Below are 27,058 nucleotides of genomic sequence, written 5' to 3' on the forward strand. Positions count from 1 at the left end.
CGCAGGGGCGGGAAGGGGGAGCGGCCGGCCGGGGGCAGGGAGAGAATCAATTAAGGGACGAGAAAAGCCTCGGAAGGGAAACGTGGGCGGGGGGTAACTTGCTCCGGGAGAGCGCGGTGGCGGCGCTGCTGCTGCTGGCGGCGGCTCCCTGAGCTCAGCGCCCGCCCGCGGGGGGGAGGCGGCGGCTGGAGCAGGAGGAGGAGGAAGGGGGGGATGTGAGGGGAGCGCGGCGTGCAGCACACGGAGCCCGGGCTCCCAGCGGCAAGGGGAGGAAGAGCGGCTTTCCCGGCGGAGGGGGATTAAATCCCCAGCCACACACACAAAGCCGCGGCCAGGCCACTGGAGACGCCGGCCCCGCGGCGGGAGCGCGATGTAGGAGGGCAGCCGGCGCCGGCAGGGGACACTCAGCCCGGAGCGGCCAGCAACATGGCGCTGCCAGCCCAGCGCCCGCAGCCCGAGTGAACCTCGCGGGCTGCGGAGCCCAGGCAGCCCTCGCCGCGGCCACCTGCCCCGCCAGCCTCTGCTGCCCCCCGCGCGGCACGGAGCGCCGCCAGCCCAGCGCCGCAGCACGGACACACGCCCCGGGAGGGGGAGGGGAGCAGCAAACTTTTTGCATCCACCCAGCCTGAGCTTCCCTTCCGGGGAGAGGAGGGGACTACAGCCCCGGGACCCAGGCGGCCGCACTCGGCGCTGCTGCTCTCCCAGCCGGAGCGCAAGGTCAGTGCTGCTCGAAACCTCGGTGCTGCGCGGAGTCCGTAGCTTCCCTTCCCCCGGCCCGCGGGCGGCTGGGCTCTGGGGAGCGGCCCGGCCCGGCCCGCCCTGGCGCTCCCCTGGGGGACGTGGGGCGAGGGCTCGCTTTGTGGCAGGGCCAAAAGCAATGAAAGGGGCAGCGAGCCGAGCGGGGCGAGGGGGTGGCAGGCAGCAGTCGCTGGGGGCGATGGGGCGTCCTGGGGCGCGCCTCGCGGGCGTGGGTGCCGCGGAGTGGAAGTTTGTCGGCTGTTGGCCTGTAGAGATGCCCCCAGGGAGGCAGGGTGGGGTAAGCGAAGGGGAAGCTGCCGGTCGCGCTCTGTCTGCTCCACAGCAGGAAAGAGGAGGTGGGGGGTTCCCGTCGTGTCTCGCTTTCCGCTCTGGAAAGGGCTGTGAAAGCCCCACCTCTGGCAGCCGCCACGGCTTGGCTCCCGGGGGAAGGGGGTGGGGGGCACTTTCAAATCAGGGGAGAGGGAGGGCACGTATTCTGTGGCCTCGCGTTCGGCTTCCCCTCCACGCCAGTGCATCTGGTGGAGAAGCCCAAGCGAGACTAGCCACATTCATGGGGAAGAGGCTGGGGCTTTCGGGCGCTGTTTGTTCCAGAGCCAGGTAAAGGGTGGACTTTTAACACTATTTTTAAAGGAGCTGCAGCTGCGTGAGGTTTTCTCGTTGATTTGCGAATGCAAAGGGGTTTTGTTCTTTGAAGCTGGGGGCCGCGCGGGGGGGGGGGGGGCAGTCACCGTGGTTACCCGTTCAAAGATCATTGCTGGTGTGGGGTCCAGTCTGATGTAGAAGTTTATTCATTTTAAAGCTAGTTTTTTGTGGAAAGAGAACTAGAGGGAGGATAGGAACTTGCTATCAAAGGCCGATCGGGGAAGGACACAGAGGTCTATTTTCTGCAAGCCCTCGCCAACTCCGAGGCTGGTCTGCGCAGCATATGGGGCATGTATTTGATGTTCGTGAAGCGAGTCCGGGGGCGATATTTGCGAAGGTTTCACGTTCCTCTTTTTTTCTCTCTTTCTTCTTTCCGCGATGTGTGTTGGATTCGAGGTTGCGGGCGGCGGGGGGATCAGTGACTGGTAACACTGACGAACTGTGGGATTGTGTTTAATGGTCTCGCCTCAGAGCTTGTTGCAGCATTAATTTCTTCTAATGCATCTTTTGCAGAAAGTCCGCTCACTGCTTTCCTCTGCTCCGCGGAGCCTGCAGCTTTGCATTTGTGTTTTGTATTAAAAACGAAAAGAGCCTAGCTCGCCTACAATCTGGGAGCAGAGCCTGGTTGTTTCAAGGCTTTATGAACTTTTCCGTGGGGAAGAGGTCATCGCTCCCTATAAAGTGGGGATTGGCAAAGGGCTGCGTAGCCGACCCTACTAGTACGATCTGGGAACAAAGATAAAAAGGAAACCTCCCCCTAAGGTGGTGTTAAGTGCAGTCTTGAGTATTTCTTGCCGTGGCGTTGGAAACAGACACCAGCCACCGAAATCAATTGTTACTAGGTGTTTAATTCAGCGTTGCCAACAGAATTGCATTTTTACCCCATATCGCAGAACATTTACATTCTGTTAACCTTGGAGAATCGTGTCTGGCTGCTTCTGTCACGCGAGTCCATTAATGTAGCTTCTTCACTGAGACGTTAGTGCTTATATATTTGTCTAGGATTCGGTGCAATTGCATTGGTGTACACGGATTAATTTCCCTTTCAGTTTTTAAGTGGAAGCCGTCGGTTTTTCTGAGAGGAAGACAAGACAACGGGCACCTTAACTGCTTTTAGGGGATTAGGAAGGCGAGTGTGTTGGGGGGATGGGAGGGGGGTTATTTTTTTTCAGGCAGGGGTTGCGGTTTATCTCCAGTTCAGCTCTTTGAATTGCTGTCACAAATAGGTGACTGAGAGTTAATTAGGAAGTATGCTCTGGATCAATGAGTTGCACAGCTCATTAGCTATTCCCCAGATTTTTGCAGGATTGGACCTCCACCTCTAATACCGTCCCTCTTGAATACGCATCTCCTAGGGAGAGCTAGAGACAGAGCAGCACTTCGGTTGACTTGGATGGGTGTGAAAGGGCGTGATTAAGAAACACTTAAATTTTCAGGTTAATAGGTTTGTTCACAAGCGGAGCGGGCTGTTCTTCTGCCTTCCACGCTGACCCTATCTCTCTCGAAGGGCGGGGAAGGCCCTGGCACTTTGAGCTAAGTATTATGATCGTGGAATAGAAAAAGTGTGTGTCGTAGCAAACGCTAAAAGAGCAGACAAAATCCTATTTGTGAGGCATGAAGGTGGGCTGTTTTGAAGGCTACACATGTACAGTGAAGGATTATGTTGCGGACACTGTTTCTTTATTTCCTTCGCCATTTCTAAGGTGAGTGGCGGAGGCTGAGGGACCGGGAAAGGGCTTCTCCTGGTATTGTTTGTCCGTCTGTGATAGATCGGTCTAGACAGCCGTTCAGGCTCCCTGCGAGCTCAAGAACCGGAGCCTGAAAGGGAGAGTGGGGGAAACCGAGAGGAAAAGGTCACCGCGATATTTTTTGTTAACCCTTAAAGATGAGGAAAATCTAGATGGCTGGTGCGGTTAAAAGAACCGGAGAAGCGATTGGAATGAGCCCGGAGGGAAAGGGGGCAGCGCTGTGGATCGTGGGCTTACCCCCATGCATCTAATTGCATTTTAAGAGCTGTTTCCCACAACAGGAAGAGAGTTTACGAGGCGAGTGCCAGATTATTTCGTTCCCAGAAGTTTCCTCTGTTTAGAAACTCCGAGGAGCGCGTTAACCCCGTGTCAGATTGGTGCGGGGCCAGACCAACACAGAGAGGCGCACACAGGCTGAGCCTGGCGTGCAAGGGGCCCCGCAAGCGAGCGAGCGAGCGGAGCACGCAGTTAGTGTTTCCCCATCTCTTCCCTCCGCCTCCCTCCCCCGGGTCACGATGGAAAACCCACAGCGGAGATTCACAACCACTCCGGGCGAATACCGAAAGGAAAGCGAGTTTCCGCGAGAGCTTTTCAGATCGGATCAACTTCTCCCCTCCCACCCCGGAGCCCTAATGACCTGGGGGTGGGGAGGGAGTCGATTTTGTTTTATAGCACCGGGCTGCCCTCGGTTTGTTTAATGTATACACTGAAAGGCAGACAAACCTACCTCAGGTTGTTTTGAAGCACAGCGGAGTTCACAGGGAGGGTCATACCTCGTGGCCCGAAAAGGCAAACAGGGACTAAGGCTTCCGTTCCTGTTTGGGTTACTTTGAGTGGCGTATGGGTTTTCCTTTTGTAATAAGACCTTGTCAGTGGAATACAGGCGATCGTGTTGTGTAAGCCTATGCGGTGCAGATTAAAAGGAGTTAAAGCTCCAGAGCCGTAGATAAAAGCTGGTTTGTGTTGGATTTGCCTGCAGCGCAGACCATCCTCATTCCTCTTTGTCTGAGCCCTGGCTCCGGGCGCTCCAGCCTTATTGGAAATATTCCCGAGGAGTCAGCGCAGAGCCAGGGCAGCAGGCAGCTCAGCGTTTATTTACACTTCACATCTAAATACATCTCTAATTAGATAGAAGCAACGCCGGAAATGGTAGATTGGTTGCATATCTAATAGAGACGAGTACCAATAGACCCTACAGATTTTCCCTCTTCTCTCCCCCCCCCCCAAAAAAAGAAAGAGCCCATGAAAACCAAGCCAAGAATCTGGAGACTGAACTGAAATAACCTCGTAGTAAACCACACAGACCTATTTTGAGGTTATTCTAATGTTAAAGTAGTACTTAAGGTAGGAGAACTGAGGGCCCAAACTGCAGTGTGAGTGGTTATTAATATATGTCTGGGGTCTATACTAGGCTGGTGGACAGGCTAGAGTGCAATAGGCACTGAGTCCCTATCCTTCAGTACCAGGATGCGATCCTTATCTATAGACGCCTTGCGATTTAGCTAATTTCATAACAACCCTGCCCAAAACAGTTCACTTTCTTCATAAACAGGGGCTTTAAAAAATCAGGACGGTTCATAGCCATTCTAGGCTAGTATTTAGAGGATTCAGTAGAATCACTGATGGAGAATTTTGGTTAGTCCTAGGATTGAAAAACAATACACAAGGTTTAAATCCCATTGGTTCTTAATTTGTGGACATAAAAAATGTAAGGCCACCATTAAAAAATTGAACAATAGGACACAAAAGTCTGAATTATAGGAATGAAAATCTGTGACTCCCCCCCCCCCCCCCCCCAAGAACCTTACAACTTTGAAAATTGAGTGGTTAAAGGACTAATTCAGTCTAGAGGCCTCATCTTGATCCTGGTAGTGGGGGTGTAAAATACTGTAATTCCATTGACAAGGGAGTTAATTCCTATTTTACTCAGGCCTTTTAATGTCGGCTGATGTACACAAAAGGCCACTCAGCTATCTGTTCGTAGGACTTGGATAGTGCAATACACTTCATTACACGGATGACATGTGATACTGTCTCTTACGTCTACATCTATAGCACATTTTAGTGTGGGCCTTTAAACAGCAGTGCATAGGGTAGGAACAGCAGGCTTAATACTTCCTCCTTAAACTGATGTTTAAAAATAAATGGTAGCTAGGATGAATGTTATGCTTCTTGCTTTTTGCAGTAATCTAACCACTTAGAGATCAAGTAGATTCCTTCCAGCGAGCCAGACTAACCCCTTTTAACTACGTCGAAAAGCTCTCGCTGTGTGTGTATAATGAGAGGCAGAGGAGGCCTCATCTGCAGATAGGGGGAGTTCCCTTGTCCGTGAGCAGCACTGGCTATATGTAATCCTTGTGTCCTTTCACCGAAGAGGCTGATAGGGAGTATTACTCTGAATCGACCTTTTCCCTCAGACCTGTTCGGCTGTCAGGACTTGAACCTTTAGCTAGAAGCCTGAACGATCTTTCAAGCAGAAGTTAATGAATGTTTCACAAGGGTTTCTCTGTCATGTGTAGCGCCTTTTAATGGATGAGTTGACTAGTTAGGGACAGAAAGCAAGAAGGCCACCAGCTCACAGAAAACAGTTCTCTTAGAGAAGTTCTGTTAATTTGCAGGAGGCGCTTCTATTTTTTCTTTTTGTCGCACAACAAAACAACCTTCAGCTAGTATTAAGATTTTCCTATATATCTTTCACCAGTGGGACAAGTTAAGATTTTTGCATTACTCCCCCCCCCCTTGTATATGTATATGCTGTAGGGGTTATTTTGGTGCTATTTTTCTGTATGAAATTTACCTTTATACATTAATAGATTTGGTGCCCTGTGATTAGGCATGCAAGGAAGTCCGCTTGGAGAAGACCCTGACAGCATAAAATATAATTTGTGATCTGAAAGACAGTTTCCAGTATAATCTCATTATGCACCACAGACTCCCGGTGTTATTTTGTAGAAGGCGGACAATGATCAATTTACATTGACCTGGGGCTGGGCGAGCTTTTAGATGGTAATTGCCATATTGATTTGCATGCAGAGAGGAGACCTGCTAAAATTAAAGACCGGAAGCTAAATTAAACTAAATTTATTGTCTAGGTGCAAACTAAAAGACCTGTTAAAGTGTAGGGTAGAGTTTAAGAATCTGAAACTTGGAGAGGAAAGATGTTTACATTGCCAGTCCCTTTAAAAATTACATATTCTTAAAAAGTGGAATGTAAATACCCAGTTTTGACCGAAAGTATATATGCCAATTCTGTGTCATGTAAGCATTGCTACTTTAAAAAAAAATTGTATAATAAAATCCTTGCTTTTTTTCAATCCCCTCCCCCCAAGTCCCTTTGTGATTTGTTTCCTTAGTGTGACAGTAAACACACACATGCTTTATTTGAATAGAACAATTAAAGTAGAAAGTACAGACTCCACCAACTACACTGGAAATTCTTTGTATAGAGTTGAGTGTAACCCTTAGGAAAGAGAGTAGGCTAGAAGTTCCGCTCTACATCAGCACTCACACCAGTAAGTACTTCATGCATGTATTATCACCTTAATTTATTATCAGCAAGATCACTTTTTTAATAATATCTAGCTCTTATATAGTGTTTTTTATAAGTAGATCTCAAAGCACTTTACAAAAAGGTCAGCATCCTTATCCCCATTTTACAGTTGGGGAAATTGAGGTGGGAGAGCGGTGAAGTGGTTTGCCCAAGATCACCCAGCAGATTAATGGAAGAGACAGGATTAGAGCCTAGGTCTGCTGAGTCCCACTCCAGTGCTCTATCCAGTAGGCCACAAATTAAACTTTCCCCTTAAATTATGCTTAGCAAACATGTAGAACTCTCATGCCATTAAAAACTGCAATAACAGAACAAATCTCTATGCTGTCATTCACTTTACAGATGTCTCAATGTATTTTAGTATGGCATAGGTATGTCAATACTGTCATTTAGCAGTTACTTGTAAGAGTTCTGGCTCAACTTTAAAATAGATTAAAATTTAAAAAATAGATAAAACTCTTATCCTAAGTGTTCATTTAAAATACTCTGGAATATATCACCTAGTGACCCTTGCCGTTAAATAGCTTTATACCACAAAATACTTAGGCTCATGTTCTTAGTTTTAAAAGTCCAGGCAATGGGACTTTTAAAGTAATTGATGTTTGCATTCACACATCATCAGGAATCATATTTTTGTATAAGTCCAACCACTCAGTAGTTCTGTAGTATAGGCACTAAACCCTATAGACATTTTACCTAAATAACTAAGAAAATATTAAAATTACATCTAGGTTCATGCTTTGTGTTAGAACTAATACCCAAACAAAAACACTACCTGTGTGGAGGTTTCTTTTGTGTACCCAATGGGAAGGAGGAAATAATTAAATTAATCCAGTTTTATATTTGGTTAGTTGCACTTCCTCTGCTAAGGTTGGATATTAGCTGATGTTAATCTGTTTTTTTTTTTTTTTTTTTATGTTGCAGCATATAAACACAGAAGTGAATTAAGGATTGAGAGGCAGATTCTCAGTATTGCTTTGAATTCTCAGAAAACTTTTTTAATGGTATTAGAAGGGACAGAGACAAACCCATTTTCACTGGAAGATCTGATGCTGCTGTGACCCAAACATCTTCACATGATAGTTTAGGATTTTGGATAGGTACCACCAGGGTTCCTTAATCCACCCACTGGTGCTATAGAATCTAAATTCATAGGGACCTTTTAATGCACATATTATTGCTAAGACAGACAGTAACATGTTTTTAGAGTCACACTATTGAACATTTAGCAGGGTATTTAAAATCACCTATAATCTGGGTACCATAGTTTGCCTACTAAAATAGTTGTGAACAGAAGTGTGTGTGCTTGCACACAAACTGCACTCTGAATCTCCCTAACTCATTCATCCCTATATCCAATTGTATTAGCCCTCATTGTGGGAATTACTTTTAACATGTCACTCCCAGACATTATATGTTAGGGTCAAATTTAATTGGCCCCTCAGGAAGCAGTATCTTTTACATACATCCCCAAATATATCAATCAAAACACTTTACAGGTTTATGTAGGGGCTTCATTAGCACAATTAACTATAGAGGTATCAATTTGGAACTCAAAAAAGGCCCATATACTGTACTTTGGCTTTCCAAGGTCTGCCTGGATATAAAATCAGGGGAAATAACACTTCCCAATTCCAGCCAAAGCAATTAGGTAGATCAGAACAGTACTATGCAGCAGGAAGTGGTCTTCCCCTCATTTCTCCACTTCTTCTGGTCCAGTGAATTGTGTCCTACCTATGTGTGGCCAACATTTGCTTCAGCCGTGTTAGCAAATCCTCCACAAGGCCTATGTCTTTGCGGGAAGATGGGCAAGGTCTGGGCTCCCACAGCTTGGCCAGGCTGGGGCCTGAGGGGAAGGTTGGCATAGGCATGTTTGAGGTAGACTTCAGCTAAAGCTGACCCAAAGTACATCTGCCTTTAAAAAAAAAAAAAAAAAAAAAAAAACAGCTGTAGTGTGTTTAATGGTAAACATTTTAATGGCTATGTGACTTGACATTAAAAGGGCCCATTAAAAAGTAGCTGTTGGTAGATGAAGTCAGATGATCCAGTCAGAGAAGAAAATATGTGAGATGTAAGTTTTAAACTATCACTTTCCCCATAAGTTAGTGAGGTTGGGAAAGAGGAGAGGGCCCTCCTGAGCAGACATTTCAAGGTTGTTTTATTTTAGCTATAGAAAGAATCCGTTACTATGAGATCGCATTTTCAATAAACTGTATTGGCTCTCCTCTTTATACAAATTGCTGGTATGAAAGAAAAGCAAGCCTATATGCATGGAGGCAGGCATAAGCTAGTGAGATCAGGTTTCCGACTGAGCTCCCGGAGGAGAAGTGAGCATTTGATTGAAGCTACACTTGGTTCTTGGTTCCCAGGGGACAGCAGCCCTGAAACACGAGAGCTCTCCCTCCCTCCCTCTCTCTCTTCTTCCTCTAAAAGCCTTTGTGCTGAAAGAGCTTCAGTAGGCACGAATCGCTGGTCTCTCACAAGAATGTGTTGCAGCCTTTGCTGACATTGTTTTGTTAGCAATGGGTTTTACCAGGCAAGCAGATTTTTAGCTCCGTACAGGCAATGAATAGTCGATGCCACCAACCTGCAAATACCTACTGGAATAATTTACAGGGTAAGCTGGCTGGGAAGTTCAGTGCAGACCCACCGCGTCAGTAGTAGCCACTGTGCCTGCCTTGAGAAACGTTAACCTATAGCAATAGCTGGGCCGAGATGAAAATGCTCTTTAAAACAAAACAAAAAATCGTCAGTCTTTTCTTGCAGTCGGCGGTCACAAAGCTATATATTGTGCATCCGGGAGCTATATATTGTGCATCTCAGTGCCGGTTCTCATAGTCTCTTTATCAAATTTAATCTATTTTTAAACTCTTAGGCAAAATGGCTTACTGTTAAACATTTCTGTAAAGATATACATTCCAATTAATCATACATAATTTAGCCAAGAATAAATTAAAGGGAGAAAATATACTTTGTCAGTTCTAGCGAAATCTCCACCTTTCCCTTCGCAATAGAAAATTTACACATAATGGGAGAGATATTAGCACAAGTGTAATCAATGAAAGAGCAGGCAACTTATAGCCAACGTGCTGTTTAATTATTGTACAGAGTATTTCACAAGTAAAGTCTGATTTGCATCAGAATAGTAGATTTTTAAAGTAGGAAAGGAGAAACTGCACGTGCATGATTTAAGATTCAGTTTAGAAACATTCTTAAGACTTGAGTGGGATCAATAGAGGTGACAGTTTATTTTAACTGGACATCTGGAGATAGAAAATAAAGTACTTCTTCTGTTCAAGTTTTTGGGACAATAAGGGATGTCCATCGTGGGATAATCAATATATGTGCAGAGCTCAAAGCAAGAGGGAGGTGAAAGGGTGCAGGAAACCCAAGGGTAGTCATGTAAATATGACACACAGCCCGTTTCATTTGCTATGTCAAACTAAAGGCAAACAGATTTGACTCAATATCTTAAAATCTAACCGTAGTTGCCTTACTCGCTCCTAAAGTCACTGGGGATATCAACCTGAGCAAAGCCATCTGGAATGGTCCATTATGTAGATTCGGTATTGTAATGCAGCAAAAGAGGGTTGTTTCTTACTATAGGCCTTCATGATGGGGAAACTTTATAACAAAAATATCTTAATTAAAGACGAGCTGGGGGTGCAGTTTGCACCGATACTGACGATTATGGAAAGTCAGTTTAATACAAAATAAAGGAAACTTGTCCTCACCCCCCCCCACACCCGTATGGGGGCAGCCAGTGGTATCCATTCAGTCATGACATTTCTGCAGCAGAAGAAGGGGCCTTAAACTTCCAAACGCTCCAATGACCGAGACATAGTAAGGGGCACGGCGTACTTTACACGAGAAAGTCAAAGCTGCAGCTGTGCTTTGGGGCTTCTTTTGACGGGAAATCAAAAACAATTGAAGTTGTGACAAAACTTTATTATCAAAGAGAAGAGTGTGTGCGCGTGCTTGGTCTGTCTCGAGTTTGGAGAAAAACCGAAATATCGTCTGGTGGGGAAATTAATAAAAGGAACTCCACTGTATCGGACAGCAGCAAGATTCTGTTTGAAAAATCGGATGAAACAAACACGGTTCTCTCCACAGTAGGAGTGGGGTAGAGGGGGTTCCTTGTTTGGACTAAACCAGCTGCAGTAGTTGATGCTACAGCACTGAAGGCAGACACAATGCTGCTGTTGTTGGTTTGATCTCGAACTGTGGATTGTTAGTCTGGATTTAACTATGCGGTAAGGGGGGGGGGGGAGAGAATGTGAAGGCTGTTTACAGCTAGTGCAAATAATGTGACAGCTGTTGGAGCGCGAGTAGCCTGCGCCTCTTCGGCACCTACAACAAAGCTCTCACTATGTAGGCAGCAGTAGCACTTCAGAGCGCTCGCACAGATAGCGGCGGCGCGGATTAAGAACTAATGAGCTGGGCTGGTGTGTGTATGTTGCTTTTTAATGTAATAGTTTGAGAGAGGGGTGATTTTTCTCATCATAACTTGTGTGCACATACCTGGGCTAAATTTCAGACAGACCCCTTGATATCGCAGTTGAGTAATACACCTGTAGGGGAAAAGCTCTTCCTGGAGTGGAGGGTCTCTCTAAAACAAGAGACTGGATAATGACTTCAATTCCTTTTGTTAAGCTTGAGAGAGAGTCTAAAGGTCAAATTCTGCCCTGGCCGTCAGCAAGGGCAAACGCAGGGACAACAGCGGGCTCGGAATTTGGCAAAAAAAAAAAAAAAAAAAATCTTGGCTACTAAGCCCTGCTCCCTTTCCTGGAAGTGGATAGAGTGCTGAAATGTGCATATACCAGGCCAGATCCTATTGAAGGCAATAGCAAAGTTCCCCTTGAATTCCGTGAGAAGAAAAGCAGGCCCTGTGGTGCAGGGGATTGTACACATGGGATGATGATGATCTGAATTTCCCTTGGACTGAGCTGATAATGTGAGATGACTCCAATTTGGACAGCATTTCTCAAAACAGTATGGTGAATCGCATCCTTTGTTTTTAATGCAGGTGCTGCTGTAAAAGAAAGTTGTTATCCTGAGATCAGTTGTAGGCATTCTCTGATCAACTAGACAGTATGTTGTCAGGACGGTATGTAAGATTCTGGGTCAAAAACAGCTTCAAAAAAGTAAAAACGAGAAAGTAATTGGTCAGGCTAGATCTCTTAAAACAAAGGCGTTTTAAACTTAAAGAGAAATTCACTACCTGATTCTGTCTGTCCTTAAGGTTTCCTTATGTATCCAAACCCAGCCCGCATGATTAAGAACTGTAGGGTCTGCCTATATTTTCAAATTAGGTAGTTTTAACTGCAACAGAGAATCGTTATGTTTTTACACACAAAGTAATCTCTAAAATCTATTTTCGTTTGGCCTGGAACTCTTTAGAAAGACAAAATTTCACATAGTGGGTATAATCTTCGTTTAAGGGTGACTGTCTTTATTTTTCTTCAGTCTCCCTCCGCCCCCCCCCCCCCCCAGCTCTATACTGTTGGGTCTTTATGAATAATGTCGTGCTGTTGACGGCGGAAGTTACTCCAATAGTAATTCAATAATCTTAGCGTCAATGCTATAAATTAATCTTTTATATGACGTATGCCATTTCTGTAGGAACGTTGCTTGCGAAACTAGTTTCGCCTTGAAGCTAAGGCGGAAAGATAAACAAGTCTACGTCGCCAAAATACTGGCACTCTCTTCCTTCTTCCAAATCTTTTAAAGTCACGGAGCAGTATTTCCAGGATTATAGTACTGCCTCTGCGGAGGGACTGTCGCTGGCTTTAAAAAAAGCTAATGCAAATTAGAGAAAAATAATTTTCTTTCAGAGATATGCAATGTATTAGTCACTTGTTATCGTGCTTAGAGGCAGACCTCATTTGCGCGTCTGCCAACTCGCTCACATCTGCTCAGAGCTGTTCAGGGCATTTTAACCTTGGCGGTGTAGTGTCGTAGTCCCACGGATCAAGAGCGAGTAATTAAAGCTCTAAGCAGCAGCAAAAATTCATAGCCGCCCATCTGCATAGCAGTTGCTTCAGTGCTTTGTTTCGGTGCTGAGTTCTAAGATGAAAAAACAGAGATTGCAATGGTCCTTAGTGTTTCCCTGTATGACCGATGTGTGTGTGTGAGTCTTCATACAACTGTGGGGTATTAACCCAGAGGAACATCGCAAAACTTTGTATAGAAAGCCTGACTTTGCTTTTACAGTAACTTTCGGATTCACGTAATAAACGTACGTTTCTGCTGTTTGAACAAGAGTTGTAAAATCAGATGACTGGCACATGCCTACCTGCTCTCTATAGGATAACTATTTCTTTAAACGGTCTGGAGAAGACGATGTGAGGGTTTGGGACCAGTAGTTATGTAAAAACGTGTAGATGTGCGCGCAGCTCCTTGTTTATAACTGTGGTCTAAAATGTTCCGTGATTTTCAGAAGTACTCGGAAAGTATTTCCCAGGAGGGGGGAACATTCGCATTGTAAACACTATATATATATATATATATAGAGGCGGGGTGGTACTCTTCAAGTATTGCTAAACATACGCCGACTGAGTTGTTTATAAGCCGCTCCAACTTCCCAAGCGCTTTTCTTAAATGATCGCTGAATATAACTGTCTATCTTGTGCCTACAAGAGTGCAGTTGAGTTACGCCCCCCCCCCCCCCCCAAACAAACCTTGCTGCATAGACAAAGTCCTGCGGGGAGCAGACGGATCCCAGGCTAGTTAAGCTAGATATGCTAGACAGGGGACCAAGTTTAATATCTCGCTGTCGGCGCGCCGGCCATTTGCTGTATAATGAGGAGCTGCTTTACTCTCCGGAGAGAATCGCCTTCAAACTGCCTCCTCTTGGTGATGGGTTGTGTGTCTGTCTGGGGAAAGGGGGGGAGGGGGCTGCTCCTAATCAATCAGCCTCTCAAAGCTGTTGCTCCGTAAATGAGGGAACCACAGGCACTGTCAGCCACAATTATGCAAAATCAACTCGCCCGTGATCAATATCTGCTAACGTCCCCTGTGGATACTGTGTGTGTGTGTGGGGGGGGGGGGGGGGAGGGATGCTCTCCCACCGTACGGTACAGCTTGAACTGGTGACTGCGAGAGAAAGCAACGTGGATCAGGGGCGGTCAGAGGAAAACCAAGGGCGTATGTCCCATTAATCATTCTAGCAGGGGGTGCTGTGTGGGGAGGAGAAGGGGCCCGGAACGGTGGTATTTATAGCCAGATAATGCTGCGGAAATGAGTGCACCATTTCGCTCGGCTCTCTCAGAAACAGGCGGACTTATCTATTCAATGTGTGGGGGTATTTTTTTTTCCAACCTGAAGTTTCCTGTCGGCAAAATAAGCGGGGAAGGGTGGGGTGGAAAATGCGTTTGTACAGGGAGCTGAGTTAGACGTGCACAGTGAGCCTCGCCAAAGCCAGACGTGTGTGTGGAGGGAAAGGTGGCTAAAGGTGTTTTTTTATTCTTCAAAGCAATAGCCATACGAAATCAACCCAACATGGCAAGCTCCTGAGCTGTAAGGACTCTGAAGGGTTAAGGGGTGGGGGAGCCCGGCCTGCGCGCTCTCCCTTCTCCCCGAGACTCCGCTCGGCGGATGCAATGTTAGCTTAATTACCTGAAATGCACATTTGTGCCAGGCAGGCTGTATCTCTCTCTCTCTTCTCCTGCTGCTCCTCCTGCGCAGCTCAGGCTCGGCTGCTGCCTGTTGTCTCTGGCAGCAGCAGCAGCGGAAACCCTCGCTCCTCTGTGTGTCTCTAAAATGGCGCGGACGGTCTAGGAAGTGAGAGATGCAGAAGAGGGGGTCGGTGACAGAGGGAGCCTAAACTATCGCTTGGAAAGGGGGGCCAGACGGTGGCTAAGGGCCATCGATAAAAGGGGTTCAGATTTAGTGGCTCTGTGGCGTATGGTGCAGGAGCTCCCTTCTCTGGCAAGTATGTCCGCCTAGCTGCCTCTCTCCCCAGTCATCTCCTCCCTGGAGGAGGAGGGGGCGTTATTAATGTCGTTGCTGGAGAAGTGGCAGGATGAAATGCGAAGCTGCCCTTCGCGATTTATACTCTAGAAACCCCCCCTCCCCCGCGTGGAGCCGAAGCCTTTTCCGCTTCAGCTCCGCCATTCACACAAGGGAAATGTGGGGCGGGGGCGGGGGGAGAGACGCAGAAGCGCAATGGAACTGGTGTCGCCACTTACCGCTTGCCAAGTACACGTTTCAGCGGTGACCCTTATAACACTCTCACAGGGTGGCCCGTGGAGGGTCAGCTCCCCTGTGTCAAGGCCCCTCTTCTTCACCCTAAACAACCCCAACGTGGGTGCCAGCCGTGTCTCTGCTTCAGCAAATAAAATGTCCTCCTTCCCCCCACCTCCTCGGTGTATTTTAGTGGGGGGCTCAAGCATGTGCTTCACCGTGCTCCAGCTCTAACAACCTGCAGACGCCGGCACCTCTGTGAACTCTCCAAAGTGAGCCGCGTGCTCCCTTCCCCGCCCCTTTTGCCGCGGGGTTCCCCCTAAAATAGGTGGGGTGGTTCCCCAGCGCTGGCAGGGAAGACTGGGACTCTGTCGCGTACGTGGGCGAGATGGCCAGGGTTATTTGAAGGATCGCCAGCCATTTTAACTTTCCCTCGTTGGCCTCCTCTCCGCCGCCCTTCCGCCGATCCCAGGTTTATCATTAATTTAAAACTTTTGTTTGCAAATGGCGGTGAGAACTCGGCACCGCTTCGCCTGGTAGCGCAGGCAGCTGCTGGGGGCGGGCGGGGGGAGCGGGGCGGCCGCCGCGGAGTTACTTTCTATGGCAGGCTCGGACGCGCGCGAGAGACCGAGCGGAGCAGACGCACGTGAACCAAGCGCTGCTGCTCTGCCTCCTCCCGGGCGCGTCTGGCGGTGAAGGGTCCCCCTGCCCGCGCCCCGATCACGCACAGAGGCGGAGGAAGGGGTGCATGCGGGAGGGTTCCCTCATGGGGCAGGGAATCGTCACTGGGCTAGGCAGGGGGGACAGTGCCTGGCCGTGAATGGGGAGCGATTGAAGTCCTCGTTGGCCTGCCTGCCTTCCTTCCTTCCCCATGTCCCCCGTCCCCGGGAGCCCCTCGTATCCTTCGCCCCAGTGGGGAACACCCTCCTCTGCCCCCCAGTGTCTAATCCCTCCTTCCCCTCCCCCCTTTGATCCTCCGTGTCTGCCCCAAGGGCGGGGGCTTGCCCTTTGTGGCCCTCCCCCGCGAATCCAATCGCTGGCAGCTGGAGAGCCGCAGACAGAGGCCACAGTCATCTCTGCCTCCCCACTTCCCCCTCCCGCGGCTGCAGCGTCTGTCTGTCTGTCTGTGGGTGGAGTCCCTCTGGGCGCACCCCTGTCCCCGTCCTCTTCCCAATGTAGCTGATGCCGAGTAGCAGCTCTGGCTGCCCTCAGATGGCTCCGCCGCGTTTTGTTTACACGGTAGAAAGTCCTGATAGCCTCGCTACACGTGACTGTGTGGGAGCCTCGGCAGGAAAGAGGAGTCAACACGCAGAGGAAAGAGCTTGTTTTAAAATCTTAAAATAGACACCGACCCTCGTGTGTGTGTTTCTTAAACCGAAATGCACTAGTGTTGTGCATGACTCAATATGTATTTTAAATCGGTTTAGAGACCTAGCTGGCACATTGTACTTAGCTTTATGGTTAAATGAAATGCCACACGTCCCGGGTAAAGGTCAAACTTCTTTTTCTAATCCGCAGAGCCATGCGGCGGCTACTTAGCCTGCTGCTTCCTAGCCTGGCTTGCAAAAATGTGTGTCAAATCAGTGATGCTGTGTAGATCTTGCAAAATATACCTTGGGTATTTTTTATTAAAAAGAAAAATACCCTCCCCTTTAACCGCCTATCCCAAAGCTGTACACTAGGTATCCTAAACTGTGCAATATGGTGTCTTTAAAGTCATTTCTAACTCTGGTGTCGGTAAATGTATAATTTGTAAATATATTAGCCATAGGTATAAGAGAAACGCGGTGGCTAAACACGTTTATAAGTAGCTGTCCGTATTTAAGCTTATAAATACTGTAGGATTGCTGCCCTATAAATCAAAGTCTGGCTGAACAGTTTGGTCTAATCGAAGTCGATTGCTATGAATCCCGAATTGCTTTTCACTTCTCTTAGGGATTTTCACAAACCTAGAAATGATCATTCCAGGGGCCTGGAGACAATCAGGACGGGGTAATTTATTGCACTATTTTCATTTCCGAGGGCCAGATTGTTTAACTACCTCTTGCTCTGTCGGTGCCACTTGCTTACTACATTACTCGCAGACTTTAACCCATGAAGCTTTCTAGCCGCCTGCAGTCGCACTGAGGGTGGGTCTGTGGCTTTTGCAGTGGAAACTGGCGAGCTGCCAGAAGGAGCTGGAGGTGGAAAGAGTAAAGGCGCCAAAAGGGAACTCGTGCGCCGTTGCATTCTCTCCCCTTCCTGGCTCTCTGCAGCTGCCTGTCCCCAGCCGGGCTTCCTCTCCTTTCCTTACCCTGCTTTCACCTTTTCCACTTGTTCCTAATCAAGAAGACGTCCTCACAATAGTGACTCAAGGGATGTCGGGGGGAGGGGCGCTACCACTTTGCACTGGCTTCCCTGCCCAAGAGGCAAGAATGAGCGGCGGCGTCCCCTGGCCCCCGGCATCGGGTTTTTCTAGTTTCCAAGCCAGGAGTGTGTTAACAAAACTTTGCTGCTGCTGCTGGCGTCAATGGCTGCCAAAAGTCTGTTGACGTTGCGAGGGAGACCCAAACGTTTCCCTTTTTTAATCAAATGCCCAAACAGCGCTGTGTGTGTCTGTGCCTGTCTCTGCATCGCGGAGCTCTGGCTGCGTGCGGAGAGCGCCGAGAACTGGGTGTTCCGGGCACCAGCGCTGCTGTCTCAGGCTGCCCTGTAAAGCGAACACGCCTGGCAGTGCGGGGAGGGGGGCAAGAGAGCAAAGGGGCAGCTCAGCGGCACGCTTGGAGCCAGGTTAGTGTTTTTAAGTGCGTCTCACATGCCGGCATTGCTCTGAAATTGTGTGTGTATCACGCTCTATATATAGCACCAAAGGGCTCGCCCAGCCAGACACCTCCGGGAGGAAATTCCGTGCTCTCTCATATTAGGCTGAATTCTGCTGGGCACCCTTCCCGCAGCAGGCTAGTTTCCGAGGAGTTGGCGGAGCAGCGATCGGTAATTCCTGCCCCCGAGGGGAACGGGCTTTCCAGTCGGTGCTGGTACGTACGCGAGAGCGGCATGGCAGCAGCCAGCAACTGCAGCGCTGACTCTCGTGCGGAGGCGGTGGGGTCTCGTACCGACTGACTCCGGACTGGATAAACCAGCTTGGAAATAGCCTGCCGTGGTGTGCTCTGTGGATGTTTCGGGAAACTGGATCCGAGGTGGGCGGGCGGGCGGGCAAGGGTTTAAACGCGTCTTTTATTCCCCTGGCTGCAGTCACACACGCGCCTGTACAGGTCTGTGTTGGGAGCGCGGCCGCGAACGCTCCAGGTTAGAGATCGGGGCGATCCGCGGAGGAAAATACCACAGGAGCCGGATTTCTCCCCTTCCCTGCGGGGAGGGTGGTAGACCCGCTGTAAATGGAGGGCAGGAGCCCCCCCTTGCGTATTAAATGCTTGAAGGTTGGTGGAAGCGACAGAGGTTTTACAGAGGGATTTGCCTGCTGATAATGGGGTGCTGGGGGAGGTGGATTATTTGTAACGCTGTGGGTCACCCTCCCCGAGGGCTGTGGGTCACCCTCCTTCATTTTGCGACCCCTTGTCCGCAGAAGGAAAAAAGGAGTCGGAAGAGTTAAAGTCTCTTGCTTGTTGCAATGAAATTATGGCTGGCAGTGGCGCCGCTGTTTGTTCAACAGACCTCCACTTTTAAACAGTTCACAAAAAGTTCATCAGGGCGGCGATTATAAATACAGCCACACGTACGTATCCACAGCACAGCGCGACCCCGAAAGCGATCGCAAAGCCACTGCCTCCCCCCTCCGCTCCGAAAGGATAACTGGGATCAGTGTAGCTCTGTTAGAGGGCATTAATATTGCACGCCCTGGAGAAGCTGCACACGCGAAACGAGTGTGTGTGGGGGGAAGACGTTTCTTCGCACGCTCAGGGGACTGCAGTGCTGCTTTGGAGAGGGAATTGCAACATTTTTCTTTGCAAGCGCTCAGTAGCAGGTCTGTGCTTCCAGCCGCGCGCAGCCTGCCGGCACAGACACCTCGGCCTCAGGCAAACTTCGTGCAGCTGGCGGAGAAGGGGAGGTTCTTGGCTTGCAGTCGAAAAGTAGGGTTTTTTTTTTTTTTTTTTTGTTAAATACTTCGGGCGTTGGCTGTCTTATTATTGGGCATTTTCAGTTTGATCTCTCGTATTGCCCGATCTAGCGAGCCAGTGAACCCTTAAGCCGCGAACGTAATTTTTAGTATTTCATTATTTGCAAATGGCAGGGGCTTGACAGGCTTTAATTCAGGCACCGCAGCTGATGTTAATGATACACTTCCAGCGAGGAAACGAGGAGCATTAGCAGTTCCGCTAATGAGTAATATCAGTCTGCCTTTCGTGCCCTCCGTTTAAAAAAGGGAGAGCAGTGGGCCCCTTTACACACAGCCCTATCTATTTGGACTTTGTGTCCATTCCTTACAGATGAGGCAGCACACGGGGCGGCTACTAACCGTCTGTAAAACCCTAAATCACTCTCTCCATGCTGCTGCTCTATTGAAAACATTACGAGCGGTGCATCTGGAAACCAGTAAATCTGTCCAGAAACCGTCTTTCCAGTGAAATAACTCCCTTTGAGTGATAGTGCGCTATCTAATCTCTACAGATTTTTGTGGACTTCATTATTGAAACTATTCTGGAGGGAGGAGGGGGAACGTGCTATTTCATTAATATACATTTGTTCCAGGCATGGGGCTTTACACAATAGACTTCTCTAAGGGGGGGGGGGGGGGAAGGATGTTTGAGAACACGGGGCTTGCCTGCCGTTTTATTTCCTGAATCTCGCTGAACGGGTGTGAAGTGTTGTGTTAAACACACAATCTGGGATTCTTCCCCCTTAAATAGCAAAGTAATCATTTGCATATCGTGGACTCTGACAAAGGAAGTGAGTTTACTCGAGAAGCATATATGCTTTGGGAAACGTTCTGGATTAAATTCCCCATGGTCAACCATCCATTACTGGCTTGTATGCATGTGTAAAAAGAGTGCCGTGCCTCCCGTTTGAAGGACTCTATTTTTGTAAGAGAGGAAGAGCTGAGGGATATCCTGTGCATTAAAGTCTCCCCCTACTTATTAACCCAGCATTTAACAGCAGGATGCAGGCTGAAGCTCAGTCAAAAGAAACGACTCAACCTCCAAAGAGCAATTAAAATCCTGCACTGGAATAAATCATGCGCCGCGATAATCCTGTTAATAAAACGCAGCTTGTCCTGACACTTCACTCATGCAGCAAACTAGAATTTAATGGGGGTGGCGATGGCATAAGAAAGGAAGAAAAGGCATTCTCCCTCCGCGACAATCCGGTTACCTTTCACCTGCCTTTGCTGCTGCACCACACAGCGCCTATCCTCTCGGACTGCTAATACTCCTCCAGCGAGCCCGCTAATGATTTCTTTCCCTGGAGTAAGCAGGCGTCATTTGAACTACTGAAAGCACTCGCAGCAGCTCCAATGCAAAAGCCATCAGGGTTTGGTGCTTAATCAAATCAAGGGGTGGGAGCTCAGCAACCCACTTGCTATTTTTAACCCATGTGCAAACGTTAGGAGGGAGTTTTCCTTTAGATCCGTTTCGCAGAGGCATCTCTTCAGTTTAACTCGTACTGTACAAGCTTTCTCAGCAGTTCGTAGGGTGGGTGATCTAGAAGGTATATACTTGTTATTGTAATGCGCTTTCTGCTATTGCGTATTCCGAATGTAGATTTGTTTCCAGTTTAAAACGCACTATCCAGCATGCAGAATCTCTCCTTATTTGGGTGTACGTAAGGTGCATGGGACATATTTGGGGATCGGTGTAGACTTTGCTAGTCCAATCGTTTCTTAGTTCAAATTAAATGCATTGGAGAAACTTTTTTTTTTTTAATTGTCGATAGCCTGGAGTGATTCTTAATTTTGTGGCTATGCACTAGGGAAAAGATCCATCTCCTCTGACCTATAAATGCCCTCAATTTGCTCCTTTATTGCAGGGTATCTCTCCCTTAGCGTTTAGCGTAGGCAGCTCACTCCCCACACCAATCCTGCATTCATTATTAATTACCCGGAGGGAGGCTGGCTGGCTGCTCCACTGTGCTGTTTGCACTTCCTCCTAGACCAATCTTCTCAACTTTTGTTTTAATAGAATATAAAATCGTGAAGAAAAAGCAGCGCTTTTAAGACGACGTCATGCTTTCTGCAACTCCCCTGTATGGCAACGTTCATAGCTGGATGAGCAATGAAAGGGTCCGCATGTGTGGAATTAATGAAGACAGGTAAATATTTAAGCTTCTGGCAAGTTAAACCACGGCGAGATTCTGTGATGTGAGATTTCAGAGTTCATTCGCTTTCCTAATGCCTGAGTAGATAGCTGCCTTCTTGCATCGAGATCAGGCCAGCATGGGGGGGAGAGACATGTGCGTGACAGCAGTAGACCAGCTAGTGATTTACTGTTTAACAGGCAACCTGGTTCAGTGAAGCAGTAGCGCCCTTCAAAAAAGATTACTCCCCTAAGCAGCCTTTAAATGCACTTTTACACTTAATTTATTATTTTGTTCTTATGAAGGAGTATTAATCCAAATACATATTCTTTTAACTATAAATGCTAGGCATGCCAGTCCCATGTGATTTGCCTCTCAGTGCCTTAAAACAAATGGCTTGCCCAGTGATTAAAAATCGAAACAATGGCCTTTTTATCTAGGTACTGGATTCCTTATTGTCACCCCATATGTTATTTTTTTTCTCCTAATACTATTAATTCAAGAATCTTAGTTATGCTTCTTAATACATATTTTCCAAGTGGACTCTATGGCTAAAGGGACACCACCAACTTGAAATCTAGTTTATTTAAAAACAATAAGCCTCAACAGTACTTTCAGAGACTACACTTAACTTTGAGTAACCCTGCCAACTTTTGTGATATATATAATTTCCTGTTTCTTCCCCGCTCCTCCTCTGTTTTTTAAACAATTTTCTCCTTTGTTGCTGACTGATAGCCCCACAGAAGCAGGGTGTTTGTGATATATACAGGGAAAAACAGTGAAAGTGACTATTTGCCAGCTCTGTGGAAACACAAAATAAACAAACTGGGTTAAAAAGTTTTGCTATTATTTTTCCTAATTGTTTCCAGGTATAGTAATATTAGGGGTTATTTGTATCGTTAACAGATTTATAAAATCAGAAGTGTAATTTTAATTTTTTTCAAGTTATTGTTAGCTCTTTAAATATCAAATGATTGAAATGGTCTCTTCTGGGTAATGATGAAACTTTCCTTCTGCTTCATGTCAGCTGTTTTATTCATGGGATTTGAAAGTTGGCACTAAGGTATATTCTTTATTAGTGCTTTCTGTGATAACAATTCCCAGCCCTGGTATGGCGCAGATGTGGAGCTTACTCTTTAGCATGAATGTTAGTGTGTATTTAATTTTCTCTTCTCTAACATTTAGAGATGGTATGTGAATATGGTACATTAAATTACATAATTATCACTAGATATGAAGTTTTAAAAAAAACTAACAAAGAAGTCACTTGCCTTTGGGATAAGTTCTTTTGAAGTGGACTAAAATTTTCTTAATGTCAAAACCTTTTTTACCTTGAATCTGTTCTCAGGCAGTATTTAAATATCATTATTTTTTTGTGAGTTAATGTAGAGGATGGAGACAATTTCATATGGGATTGTTATGGGAAAATTGAAATATGGAGCCTTACAATCTTTTATTAATATTATATGCAAGGAATATTTTCAAATAGTAAGCTTACATTTTTAATAGGAAAATTCCAGTAAATGATGGCGATGCTCCGAAAAGCAGACTGGAATTGAGGGAAGAAAATCACCTGAATCACAGTGTGGTAAGAGATTAATAGCTTTAGACTGAAATAGCATCTGATTATTTTTTATTTCATTTTTGTGTGATGACATTTCATTTAAAGAAATTATTAAAATATCTTGAGTGCAGCTAGGACTACAATTAAGACACAAGTTGCTTCAGATAAGAGGCCTTCTTCAAGCTGTGGTAAAAGGTTACTTTTTTTTTATTTTTCAAAGGTGTGAAGAAGGCCTCATGGTAGAAACAATTTCTTTCATTCTGTTCTGTTATCTTGTTAATCTTTTGTATGCAGAGTGGTATACCACCAGCACTGTTATTTCTAAGCCATTAGGAATAATGTGTTGTGGCAAATTTGTGATTCTGGCAGGATTAGTTTATAAAGTCACAAAATAAATCAAAACACCAGCTATTTGGCGCTCTGTTTAAAAAGTTGGAAGTAGAAATAAAAAAATTTCAGCACTGTTTCATTGATGTACTTTTCATAGAGACATAACCCAGGAGGTCTCTTCCAGTACTATCGAGTCTATCCCCTTGCTATCACTGTCGACCCCCTTATATAATCTTGTTAATACATTTATTAAGATCCATCTCCAAACAAGTCAGATTGTTTTTCCCCCACTACTACTGTTGTAGAAAAGGGGTGGTGAGTTTGGGTGTGGAGCACATGTAGCCTCCTATCCTGGATTTTCCCTTGCAGACAGACTTGCAAAAGTGATGCCTGTTGGATATTTCAAAAGGCTTGTGCCCCTGAAAGGATTGCATTTTTGGGATGACATAGTTGCTGTCTTCTGTCTTGTAGTAATGGTTTCTGCTGAGAAGTGGAAATTTAAGGAGATGATTATTTAAAGGCAATATTAACATAGTTAGGTTCCAAGTGTAAAAGGGTCAACACATCTGTCAAATTATTAATTTTAAAACTTGTTTTACTAAATGGTTCCCCTTTACAGCTTGTCAGGTTCTCCAAGACAAATATGAAGCAGCCAACATCTTAATTAATTAGATTTATTTCCGGCAGCCATGTTCACCAGTTCAATCAACCTACATACATTTTAACAATGAACAGTGTATTTGTATTAGTATTGTTTCTCTTCGAAATTAAAGATGTGTTTATAATCTAGAGTAATGTTGTTTTAACAACATGCAAAAATAACACATTTCTTATTCTACAAAGGTGGATGCAACTACAGCACATCGCATTGACAGTCTTGCAGCTCTGAGCATGGACAGGTCTGGACTTATGCGGGAAGGACTTAGAGTCCCCAGTAGTATTGTCTATTCCAGTTTATGTGGACTTGGCTCAGAGAAAGCACGGGATGCTACAAGTTCTATAGCTGGTCTTGGATTTACTTCTGAAAGAAATCCAGAGATACAGTTCAAATCGAATCCCTCCGAAGCAATAGAAAATGCAGCTGTTTCTGGAAAACCCCCAAATGGCTTCAGTGCTATATATAAAACACCACCTGGAATACAAAAAAATTCTGTTCCAACAGGGGAAACGCTAGGCTTGGACAGAACTTCAAGTGACAAACAAAGTCCTCTTAATGTCAATGGTGCTAGTTACCTAAGGCTTCCCTGGGTAAATCCTTATATGGAGGGTGCAACACCCGCTCTATATCCTTTTCTTGACTCACCAAATAAGTATTCATTGAACATGTATAAGGCATTGCTACCTCAGCAGTCCACATACAGCTTACCACAACATCTGACATATTCACCTGTATGTACAAATGGTGAACGTTTTTTATATCTGCCGCCCTCTCACTACGTTGCTCCCCACATTCCATCATCTTTAGCTTCACCAATGAGGATCTCAGCTGCTTCAGCATCTCCAACAATTCCCCCACTAGTACACTGTCCAGATAAAAGCTTGTCTTGGAAGATGGGAGTCAGTCCTGGAAATCCTGTTGACTCTCATGCCTATCCACATATTCAGAACAGCAAACAGCCCAGAGTCCCATCAGCAAAGTCAGCTGCTGGTAATATGTCGACAGACCCTGCTAGCTTGTTATCTCATTCACCGAGACCATCTCCTAGAGTTCATCTGCCCACACAAGTTGGGGATACCTACTCAGAGTATCACAAACAGTTTACCAGAATTTCGACGTCTCCTTCTTCAGTTACGCTCCCAAAGCCATATGTGAGTGTAAGTAATGAATTTCCTCCTTCACGACTGTCTAATGGAAAAGTTCCCAAAACACATGACACTGGTGAAATTTCACAGCAAGCTACAACACATGTAAGAAAAACAGGTCACGATAGAAAGGACAGCCGGTCACCTCTGCCACTAGAAAAACAAACAACTGCCAAAGATGTCCTAGACAAGCCACTAGACTTGTCATCAAAAGTTGTTGATGCAGAGACAACCAAATCTGACCTTATTAAAAAAATGGCACCAACTGTTTTAGGTCATAGCCGAGGTGGAAGTGGATTAGTTTTACATGGAAGCGATGTTCAGAAAGAAACTATTTTTCCTTCGGGAAATGGTTGTCCTCTCTATAGACCTGAAATAATTAGCACTGCACCCTCATCCTGGGTTGTTCCTGGTCCAAGTCCGAACGAAGATACCGGTGGTAAAAACATGCAGTTGAAAAACAAAGCATTAGACTGGGTGATACCACAACAGAGAAGTTCTTCTTGCCCTAGGATGGGTGGAACAGAAGCAGTAGTCAGTAATATTTCAGGGTCTGTGTCAAGTGGAGGTCGGCCAGCATCTGCTTCGCCAGCCCCAAACCCCAATGTAGATTGCACCAAGACAAACAGGAGTGCTATGGAAAGTACTGCGTCTGTCATACAGCATATAGGACAACCTTTAGCAACGTCTGCAAAACATAACAGTAAAGTGACTAAATCCAATAATCAAGAATCTAGTTTCAAAGCAAATGAGAATGCCCTTGCATCAAGTTCCATGTTTTTACCTCCAAATGAGGCATTCCGATCTCCACCATTGCCGTATCCAAGAAGTTATCTCCCATTTCCGGTTCCAGAGGGTATAGCTATAAGCCCTTTATCTTTACATGGAAAAGGACCCGTGTATCCTCATCCACTTTTGTTACCTAATGGCAGTCTTTTCCCTGGGCATCTGGCACCAAAACCTGGCATTCCATACACCCTGCCAGCTGCTAGAGGAGAGTTTATGACCTATCAAGATGCCCTGGGGATGGGGATGGTACATCCTATGTTGTTACAGCATTCAGCTTTGGAAATAAATAAGGATGAAAAATCAGAAAGAAGATCTAGGTCACACGAAAGGCTCCGCTATGAGGATCCTGCTACAAGAAACAGATTGCCAGAGATGCTGGAAACCAGTACAAAGACACATTATGAAGTACCTATTGATAAGAACACAAAATCACACCAAAGTTCAAGTCATAGTAAGAACGCGGCCAAAAGTGACAAACACCTCTTTTCAGATCTTCTGCGAGATGAACAAGATGTGAAAAGTGAAACAAATGTAGCAAAAACTGGCTTTACTACTGAAAGCCGTATTCAAACTAGTGACCCCACGAAGCGCAAGGTAGAACAAGTGTTGCAGCACAGAGATTTTATTGTAATGAGAGAAGAGTTTGGAAGAAATAATGATTTCCACGAAACCTATAATTTTAAACAGTCCCAGAATTCATCACTGTTCAATTTAAGGAAAGAGGATGTATCAGGAAGCCAAAATAAAGAAAGATTACCAGTTCAGCCTTCCTCTGCTTTCTTAGAGAATACTCATGGAAGTGATGGTCCAGCTATGTGTTTTGGCAAAGTACAGGATGGTGCAAAACAACTTTGTATGGGAAATATACAGTCCAATATTGAGTCTAATCAGACATATACCAAAGATGGAACTGATGATCTAGAATCTACTGATGGCAAAATTTTGAAACCCAAGCCGTCTAAATTGGCAAAAAGAATTGCAAACTCTGCTGGCTATGTAGGTGATCGATTCAAGTGTGTTACAACTGAACTGTATGCAGATTCTAGTCAACTCAGCCGAGAGCAGCGGGCACTGCAGGTGAGTCTGTGAGGTTTAACTACCAAAGCATTTTTTGTGTTTTTGTTTATAAAGTCACAGTCAAGTATTAAATTTGATATATCCTACACAGGTGGGGAATATGTTATTTGGTCTAGATGTTGCCAGAAATGGTAACAATAATTTTTTGTTTATAAAATTGTGAAGCCAGGTTATGTGAATAGTAGTAGATGTGAACTATATGTATTCACTAGTCAGTTTAAAAAATGCTTTTAATGAGAACTGATAAAGTGCTGATAACATAAGTATTAAATATTCTGCAGTTAGGGGAGCTGAAGAATGCATGATATGTTAGACTAGTGGTTGCTTTAGCTTCTCAAGTAGGCCAGTACTGTAAGATAGCAAAGGGTATCCAGAAGTTCTGAT

General features: G+C 46.0%; 1 protein-coding gene and 1 long non-coding RNA gene across 2 annotated transcripts in view; one reads left to right on the forward strand and one right to left on the reverse strand.

The window, feature by feature from the left end:
• The first annotated feature begins 674 nt into the window (after positions 1-674).
• Positions 675-27,058, forward strand: part of BCOR (BCL6 corepressor) — a 70,364-nt gene continuing 43,980 nt past the window's right edge. Inside the window, exons 1-4 of the mRNA XM_065399019.1 lie at positions 675-717; positions 20,997-21,126; positions 22,621-22,699; positions 23,849-26,674. Of these exons, the coding sequence (XP_065255091.1) occupies positions 21,041-21,126; positions 22,621-22,699; positions 23,849-26,674 (2,991 nt within the window). The 5' untranslated portion in view covers positions 675-717; positions 20,997-21,040. The remainder of the gene's footprint in view (positions 718-20,996; positions 21,127-22,620; positions 22,700-23,848; positions 26,675-27,058) is intronic.
• Positions 12,276-15,057, reverse strand: LOC135874249 (uncharacterized). The gene is made up of 3 exons (XR_010561145.1): positions 14,889-15,057; positions 14,317-14,474; positions 12,276-12,765 (listed from the first exon to the last, which is right to left on the reverse strand). It is a non-coding gene; the product is annotated as an uncharacterized LOC135874249 (long non-coding RNA).

Source organism: Emys orbicularis, chromosome 1 (assembly GCF_028017835.1).
Source record: "Emys orbicularis isolate rEmyOrb1 chromosome 1, rEmyOrb1.hap1, whole genome shotgun sequence".
NCBI classification, from domain to species: domain Eukaryota; kingdom Metazoa; phylum Chordata; order Testudines; family Emydidae; genus Emys; species Emys orbicularis.